At 31.5% G+C, this 10,062-nt stretch overlaps 1 protein-coding gene across 1 annotated transcript in view; it reads right to left on the minus strand.

Annotated features, from left to right (window-relative positions):
* The window catches only part of LOC111635051 (DNA (cytosine-5)-methyltransferase 3A-like), a 151,585-nt gene that overhangs the window by 65,399 nt on the left and 76,124 nt on the right, over positions 1 to 10,062 (minus strand). The window contains exon 12 of the mRNA XM_023379901.1: positions 6,683 to 6,773. Coding sequence (XP_023235669.1) covers positions 6,683 to 6,773 — 91 coding nt within the window. The remainder of the gene's footprint in view (positions 1 to 6,682; positions 6,774 to 10,062) is intronic.

The raw sequence follows: 10,062 nt of genomic DNA on the forward strand, positions 1-10,062 counted from the left end.
AATTAATAATATAATAAATAATATATATTATCTCCTATTAACAATGTGTTCTTCTATAATTATTTCCTTTGGATATTTTTACTTAATATGGCTTAGTATATTACAAGCTCAGGCAATGACTCTAGAGTTCTCATTAACAATTTTATTCAGAAATGAAACAATTTATGACCAAAAATATTGAAATGAATTTCTGCTGCAGTGGTCATCAAACAATCTGGTGAATAAAAAAATAACTTAAAAAAAATTGAACAGTGACTGCACTTGTGATACAATTTAATTTTGAAATTCTCTTGCATCAATTTGAGTCAGCTGTTCCCATTTCTTGTTCTTGATAATGATTTTATTTATTTATTTATTTATTTATTTTCTGAGTAAAATTAGTTAATTTTAGTTATTTTATTTTATTAATATTAATTTATTGTGACTATAGTCTATTGATAGAACTTTTATACTGATTTAACTTGTGAATGAAATTAGAGAGTTTGAATAAATCTCTTGGTTCAAAAGAATAAACTTTTATTTGAATCTATATACAAACTTTTGTTTTGGACCTTTTTATCCATCTTCAGCAGGTGTTTTATCTAATAAAAAAACCTCATTCAACATAGAGTCTTTTTTTTTTTGTTTCCAGTACTGTTTAATGATAAACAAATGCTTAAAGACAAACATTTTTAATCTAGAAGAAATCTTCTGGCTACATAAAATGGAATGTGTTTCAGAATATTAACGAATGAGAGAGAGAGAGAATGATTTTGTATTCATTACTGAAAACTAAATATCACCACAAAAAACATTCATCCACTTCTGAGAACTGACAATGCTCTGGGCTGTCTATAAAAGACCAAATTCAAGAAAAGTTGATGAATCTGTGTTCTCGTTAAATAGAAATTAGAAATGGATGAACAAGACTAAGAGAAACCTGCATTTATCATTTCAGATAAATTTGACACCATACCACTTCTGATATGATGTCATTACTACTGTGAAATCCAGGGATTGAAGAGTTAAATTTTTATAAAATATAACGAAATATTTTAGTTTGTTGATAAAATTTTAAACAAAAAGATGTAATATTCGTCATTCTCGGAGAAAAGGGAAGTTGAACTTCCTTTTAGACAGCTGACTTGCATGATGAATCAGATGCGGACTTTGCACACGCTACTGAGCCGCCCAAGAGAGCCAGACAGAAGTCTCTATAAAAAGGGGCATTTTCCTGCCATTCGACGTAGTTCTTTGAAGGAAGATTGCCATACAAAATTAGGTGCAGTTCGTCCGAAGCAGAACCTGCCATCCAAACTGGCCACATAAGCATCGATCTCTGTAATAAGATCGCCATATATAACTAAGGACTATCTCTCATAAAAATTGAATGTGCCAAATAGACGACAGAAAGTGATAGAAGATTTAGTCTCCCAATCCACATTTCAAATAAAAGACTACGACTACGAATACTTCTACGATATTTGATGAGATAGTATGATGTTAGAATCAATGTAAACTCTCTTTCTCATAAGTTACAAGCTTTCTCATTTTGTAATTTTTATTTTTGTTTAGTTAATTTGTTTTATTAAATGTTTTTGTTATCTCTTAATATGGACTCATCCTTGACTAAAATCCGAGCTTACATCCACTCCACTTACTCGCGATCCTCCCACTCGAATTCCTCTAAAAATACACATAAGCGTGCCTAACGCTATATCTAGACTGGTGTCAGGAAAACCAACTTCCAGGGGTTCCTTACGAACTTCTGTTCTTCATTTAGAGTTTTAGGAAGCCATCCTTTGACGTTGTGAGCCAATCTAAATGATTGTGTGTCGATTAAGTGACATAGAGCTCAAATTAAAGTTGCTCTATGCCCCCGACTCCTCATACTACAATATTAAGATACAGTAAGACTCTGCTTAACACTGATTCGATATAACACTGTCTGCTCAAAGCCTTAAAAAAAGCTTAAAATTTACACTGATTTAAATTATCGCGGAATTTTATTGATTCATATATAAATACGATTATTTGCGAACACAAACCAATCAGCAAAAGGTGGCAAAAAGGTGTACAGGTAACCCCCGTATAACACGGGGATTACGTTCCAAAAAATTACCCTGTTATGCAAATCTGTGTTATACGAAACAAAGAACTAGAGCGAAAAGGGGGGTTAGGTTCCAAAAATTAAAAAACATGCTGTTAAATCCTTATTTAAATTGAATTTATTATTCCTTTTTTCCATAGGTAAAATACTTATTTATTATTTAAGTAAATATTTTATCAGAGGATTATTCATCCTATATGATGATCTCAGCATGGAGCACCATCAACTGGTAACAGTTTTTGGGTGTGTTCGTTAATAGTGGTCGCTCTGCGATGGGAGTGCGCTGCTGTTTGTAGGCATTTAGGAACGAAAGTGAAAGAAAGATGGCGGCACCCGCATTATCGATAGTATTGTGATGGAGGAAGCTATAATTCTAAAATGAGCTTTTAGAGGCAAAAGAAGGGTCCCAATTGTAAAATTTAATCATTAAATAGATTATTGTTGAAAGAGTATTCAAAGTAGCCATGAAAACAATTAGAATGCTCGTGCAGAGTTATGCAGAAGTATAAAAGAACACACCCTTTATTATACAGTAGATCCCCCTATAAGACTGGTTCCTATAATTACAATTCCTATAAGACGGCGAAAAATTGTGGGCGTATCCATACACAAAAGTAAAAAAACTCCTATAATTACGTAAAACGTCATCGGGCAGCCGAACTACTTTCCCGCCGTCCGTAGCGCCACGCTAGACATTTAGGCGGGTAAATTGAGTTTAGTTTCGTCTGTACATATAATTATATATAAATTAGGTACTGTACATATAATTATATATTAATTATATATAAATTAGGTACTGTATATATAATTATATATTAACTTAATTTATTGTAACTTTATTATAATTATATATATATTTTCCGCCGCTGGCGCCACGCTACGGAGAGTTTAGGCGAACTATCGTCTGTACAGTATGTAAATTAGGTACCGTAAGTCTAATACAGTACTGTAATTTTATACATTTCTTGTGAAAGAAACATTTCTTATTCAACGGCGATAAAAATTATTTATATTAATGATGTCTCCAAAGTTCAGCGAAGTTTTCGCAGAAAAATAACATCAGAAATTGCAGCCGCAGTTTGCTGAGCTGTTCCGCGACGAAAACAAGCTTGAGCAACGGCAATGTCGAATGGTGCACACTCGGTAAGTAATCCTACAATTTTTTGTTTATAGCGTAGTTTATACAGATTATTTCCAAAAAAAATATACGTATTTTGGAAATGTCGAGTCAGATTAGTCTAGAATTGATTAATTTTATGGAAGAAAACCTTTCAAACAGACGTAGTCCGTAAACTTCACACGTGTCGGGCTGTGATTCCTACGAAATTGATTCATAAAGAACGGAACGTATCTACCGTCTTATAGGGGGATCTACTGTATTTCATATTGTACGAGGGTTTTATAATTTCCGAACCGTGTTAGAGTGAACCCGTGCTATAAAACCACCGTGTTATACGGGGGATGTTCCCAATTCTCGAACTGTGTTAGAGTGAATCCATGCTATAGAAGTGCTGTGTTATACAGGGGTTACCTGTACTTTCTTTAAATCTATGTTTGTTTGGTGCAATTTTGGAAAAAATATAACATCATGGATGCCATAGGCAATATTGATTTTGCTTGGCAAAAATTAACTGATAAATGCACAAAGTGTGGGAGAAGTTATAGCTGAAGGTATCCAAGAATTCTCAACAAGAAGAGCCTATCGCTGTATCGTTAGGATGATTAAACTCAACCTAATCAATATAGCAGGACTAGGAGATGTAGATAAACAGGATATTGAGGAGTTACCGGAGGTTTCTGGTGAGAGTTTTATCAATGACGACATTCAAGAACTGGCAGAACAAGAAATCCATGTAGAACTGGAAAATAATGATTCTGAAAACGAAGAACCCAAAATATTTCTCTACAGATTTCCTTAGTAAAAGTTTGGTAATGATAACTGAAATCATCAAATGATCTAGATTTTGAAAGGAGTGCAAAAGCAAAATGAGGCGTTTTGGATGCAATCTTCTGCTACCGACATTTGCTGAAAGTGACAAATGAAACTGCACAACCTTATTGCAAAAAAAAAAAAAAAAAAAAGTTCAGAAAAGTCAGGACCATCGTCACAAAAATGAACTATTAATATAGAAAAAATTAACTAATTAATATATTATTATACATTTCTGTGTGCATATGTTTATGTGTTATTTAATATATAATTATACAATAATATATACAAAAATACAGTAGAGCGTCATTTATCCGAATCAATTGGGGACTGGGGTGGTTCGGATAACTTATTTTTCGGATAACGAATCATGTACGAAAAAATATATTAATTTATCCCGTGTTGAAATTTTTCTCCATTGCGTGTTGCTTCGCGTTGAATTTTCGTCGATGTTAAGCCTAACGAAGACTATTGTATCGTTAAAAATTATTTTTTTATTTTGTACAAACAAAATAAATATATTGAAAAATATAAAAACAATAAAAAATTATACTTCAGATGTTAATTTAATATCAAAAACGTAAAATATTTGAGTAGCCCAAGAAATAGCCCAAGATTGTAGCGCCACAGCACTAGCGAAAATTTAAATTTGCCTACTGGAATGCTTTCGGATAACGGACGTTTCGGATAACCAGCTTTCGGATAAACGACGCTCTACTGTATTATACAAACATAACTTAAAATTAAAGTAAATTTTTTTATGTTTGGTCACATGTTCCCCTATTCCTATTTACTCTATGTTAAAATGACCTCGTTTAATGCTGTTTCGTTTAGCGCTTTGTTGTCTAGGAATGCATCCCCAGTGTTAAGTGGGGTCTTACTGTATTTATAAACTATCTTAATTTTATTCTAAGATAAGTTCTAATGTTTTCAAATCATCATCCAAAACAAACTATAAAATTATAATGTTACTAGAGGGCTTGCCCACAGGTTCTGCCTACTTGTTAAAAAAATTTTGTGATGATTCATCAATTCTCTGTGCCACTGTGTGTGTTACAATGATTTTAAGCTAAGTATTTTATACATTTAATTATAATAAGTAACTTAATATATATAAATAGAAAAAATTCACTTTTATGATAAAGTGATTTTTTTAATGATAAAATTCACTATCATAAAATTTTGAATATTAATTAATTAATTATTTTATATATTTTAAAAATAAGTTTAAATTTATATTTCTCATTTGATAGAATAAAATCTTTGCTTGGACTTTTCTAGTACATCCAATTGCAATGCCAGAAGATCTCAAGTCATTTTTTGACAGGCTTTAGCATAAACATGCAACTTGGTTGTGTGTATGAACAAAGTTCAACACACAACCAAGCCTGAAGCGAGACTCAAACCCACAACTCCCAATTACTGTGCAGATGCGTTGCCAGTTACACTACCAAAACCTTCAGTCTGATCTCCTCTTCCAATATATATAAGTTCAAGATATAACCATCCAAATATATACTGGAAGAGAAAATCGGACTGAAGGTCCAGATAGCGTAACTAGTAACATGTCTGCATGGTTAGTGGGAGTTGCGGGTTTGAGTCCCACTTCGGGTTGATTTTCTTTCCTTCCAGTTTAATCTAAATTACTTAATTAAATATTATAATTATTAATTTTGATACAAGATGGCACCTAATGCCTGACTCTAGTGCCAAATTCATTTCTAATTTATAATCATTATATCCAAATTTAGCCTGATCATTTATGGCAGTTGTGGGTGCATATTTGCTTAATATATTGGGTTTCGGTTGTGTATATTTGAATGTAACAGTATTCTAAAAATGTATTCATTCCATTGCAATTTAAAAGAGTTTCTGCTGAAGATGTTCTTATAAAAGAACATCTTCAGCACATTTTATAGAAGATTTTATAGAAGAAGATTTTATAGAAGAAGAAGATTTTATAGAAGAAGATTTTATAGAAGAAGAACATTTTATAGAAGATGTTCTTATAAAAGAACATCTTCTATAAAATGTTTCTGATTAAAAACAATTTGTTTGGTTCCTGAAAATGGCATTTATTTATTTATTTAATATGGTGTCAAGTATGGATGTATTCTCTGTTGAAAAATATGATATCATAATATGAAAATTTAAGATATGTATTCAATTGGTGTCTACTTGACCAATGAAATCGTGCCATTTTGTACCACCCAAGTATCGTGATAAACATGACAACAGTAGGCCAAAATAGCCAAACTCTTTATATGTTTTTAATTTTATGTTTGTTATATTATAGTATTTGATTTATATAACTACAAAGGTTATAAGAATTTTTAAAATGTGTTAGATTGATCACTTGGTGTGATAAACCCTTATGTAAGATAGCCTTTGTAGTTATATAAATCAAATACTGTAATATAATATAATAGAAGGATTAGAAGTACAAAATAATCTAATAATCTTAATCTTTGTTGTTATTTTTTGCCCGAGCAATGCCTGGCTCATCTAGTAATATAATATTTAATTATGCTCAATTATTTAAATATTATAAATTAGCATATTATCAATAAAAATACTTCATGTAATGATTTTGATATGTTTTGTGTAATATTTTAATTTAATATAATTAATTACAACTTACTAAATTTAAAGCTTACACTAACCATATAGTCCTTTTCTAAGAGGATTTACAAGTGCTAAATCATTACATGGAGAACCACCAATAACTAAATCAATAGGACATAACATTCCAATCTGTAAAATAAAAACAATTAAAAATAATCTGGCACGTATAAACCAAAACCTTAACTCATTACTTATATTTTACATTTTAATTTTGCACATCATAAAGTTTCATTTAAAATATTATTTATAACAACATACCATACATTTCAAAGATGATATTATATGTTTTCACGCTAAAAGTATTTTTTTAAAATGGAATAAAAATTCCAGGGCTGTGGAATCAGAGTCGTCAAAGAATCCACCGACTCCGACTCCTTTTTACTTCCCAACATGTTATGTATATAAAACAGAAAAGTATTGGAATCGTGTCAAATTTGACCTGCCAGGTTTTTTTTTTTTTTTTTTTTTATTTATCATTTCCAAATTATTTTGGAGTGTTTTTATTTACCAGTCTTGTTATTAGCGANATTAAAGGTCGACAGGGTGAAGACATAAAAGTGGTCATGTGTCATATCTCTTAATGAATATTTTACTCGTTATTAGCGTTCAAAATTGAAAAAAAAATAAAATAAAACTCAGTCTCTACCCTCAAAGAAAGCTTTTTTGCCGTTTTATAATAGTACAGTAAAACCCGTTAAGATGTTCTTGCCTAAGATGTTAGAATGTATAGGGGAACATGATTTAGTTCAACCACTTTGACACTAAATAACTCTCCTGTGTCCTCATCTGACTCTGATTCTGACCACTCTGACCACAGAAATTATTAGACTTCAAACAGGGTAAACAAAATTATGCCCCTCACACACAGTCTAACATCCACACATATAGAAAAAAAACCTCAAATCTTTTGCATATCTTGAAATTTCAAGGTATCCCGAGTCCAAAAATGTAAAAATTTGGAAAGAGTCATTTTTTGACTGAGCACTACACTTTCCTTCTGTATAACAGTCGGAAAAGTAAAAATTATCAAATACATATTTATATATTACTTAAAGGAATCTTTTAGCGTTGGAATAAAACGTTTCTACGTTCTATCTTTATTAGAACTCTATTTATTGAATCTTTTATTTTGAGGTACCGTGATGACATCAGAATTTCCAGGTCTCTTTCGGTAACAAGTCCTCCCTTGGTCGGAGTCAGAGTTGAATGGTAGGAAAAGTCGGAGTCGGAGTCGGTAGATTTTTACGCGACTCCACAGCCCTGAAAAATTCACAAATAACATGACAGATAATTTTCAGACAAATAAAATATGTATTCAGGGGTGGATCCAGGAATTTCATTTAGGGAGTCACTTTGTGTAAATATCCATATCCTTTGCACTGTAGTTATACTAGTGGGAAAACTTTTTTTCTACTTAGAATTTTAGGATTTTAGGGTGTGTACATACCCTTCAAACCCTGGTTTTTAATAATAATAAAAACATAAATACAAGTAGTTTTGCTTTTATGCTAAAAGTTTCAGATAAAAATAATATAAATTTGAACAGTATTTAAAAGTATTAATAAAAATTAAAAAGAAAGCATAATTAATAACAGATCAATTTTAAAACATTACATCAATATGCAATAACTTCATCTATTCTTAAGTAGATAAATTTGCAAAATTTGTTGATTTCCAACATTTTCTGGAGATTAATAAATACTGCTTCTCACATAATGTTATTGTGAGAATCCAGTCTTCAACATAAACAGTTTAACATTGTAACATTAACTTTGTCAAGTATCTATCAACTTTGACACCTGGGAGTATATCCTCTTTTAAGTTCCCAGCATCGATAAAGATGCTTTAACACAACCTTCTGACCTGCTATCCCAATTTCATCATTTTAATATAATACCAAATAGGCAGTCAAATGGTTGTCACCAGTTCCTCAACTTGTTTTCCCTGTACCTCAAATTTTGGATACATTGTTTTATATGTTTGAATATATTGTTCTATTATATCATCGGATACACCATTTTAATATCTCTACAGGTACATCATCCTTCTCACCTATGGCCATATTATCTATTGTACACCTGGAATAAGAACTGTCATCTAGAACTTTCCTTCTTTCAACCCAACCAGCAGGCATCGAATCTCCATCCTCTACAAAATATTTATCCTCGTGCGAATCTCACGCAAACTCTCTCTCTTGACCACTAGATAGATAGACTAAGTCAATATAACCCAATATATATATTGTATACTAGCTGTTACCCGCGACTTCGCCTGCACGGATTTTGCAAGCGAACATCATTTATATTCAGAATTTCAACAACCATAGTAATTGTTATATAACACCTACCATTGAGAATCAAATGAACTATTTTCAATTTGATCAATTTTCTGGAATGTTTACAATCGTTCTATAATCAAACCAATATGCAATAACAAATTCGAATTTAAAATGGTTTGAACATTTGGTTAAAAAATCGAAATATATAAAAATATTTATAACAATGTCTGAAATGTTATCAATTTAATACACCTAAGTACTCAATGAAGACTAAATGCAGTTAAAAACAAAAAATCGCATCTAAAATAAGTAGAAAAAGCCATTCTTCCGATTAAGCCTTGATGCTCTCCCTCTCCCCCACGGGGGAATTTCAAAAAATCCCTTCTTAGTGTGCATTTCCATGACGTACCTAACTGTGTACCAAATTTCACCTTTTTAGGTTCAGCAGTTTGTCCTGGGCGATGATGAATCAATCAGTCACCTAGTCAGTCAATCAGTCAGGACAAGTAATTTTATATATTTAGATTGTATCATGTGCTCCTTTTAGTTGAAATTAAACAGTTATTTAGTTGTTAACTTTAGTGTCTGAGTACTTTACTTCCATCAGGCTGTCTTTCCATCTCCATCCAGAACCTGATCACTCGTGCACGCAGCTGTTCGTGTGACCTATTTTTTAACCTAAACTTGATCACCGCTGCAGCTCTCATGCCAACCAAGACACAGTGCTGTCAACCCTGACAAGACATCAAAGAGGTGCCAACCCTCTGGTCACATAATAAATTGTGTAAACAAAGCAAAAATTATCAGATGTATAAGAGAAAAGCTTATATATTGATATATAATAATTTAATTTTGTTTTGTAATCATCTTTGTGCAAATTTTTATTTGTTTATTAATAAGGTAATAAAAATTGCTTTTATCTCAGAGACATTCTTTTATGCACACACCATAGAATGGCTGATTGCACATGATCCAGCATTGTGTTGTCCACGAAAGTAAATATAGCTACAACCAACAGACTGCCGAAAATCTATCGGGCTAGTTTTATGCTAATTATTAAATAAATTATGTAATCAATTTGGTACTAGAGGTAAGCGTTAGGCGCCATCTCTTATTAATATTAATAATTATAAATAAATT

Source organism: Centruroides sculpturatus, unplaced genomic scaffold, assembly GCF_000671375.1.
Source record: "Centruroides sculpturatus isolate CEXI.00-Female unplaced genomic scaffold, Cexi_2.0 scaffold795, whole genome shotgun sequence".
NCBI classification, from domain to species: domain Eukaryota; kingdom Metazoa; phylum Arthropoda; class Arachnida; order Scorpiones; family Buthidae; genus Centruroides; species Centruroides sculpturatus.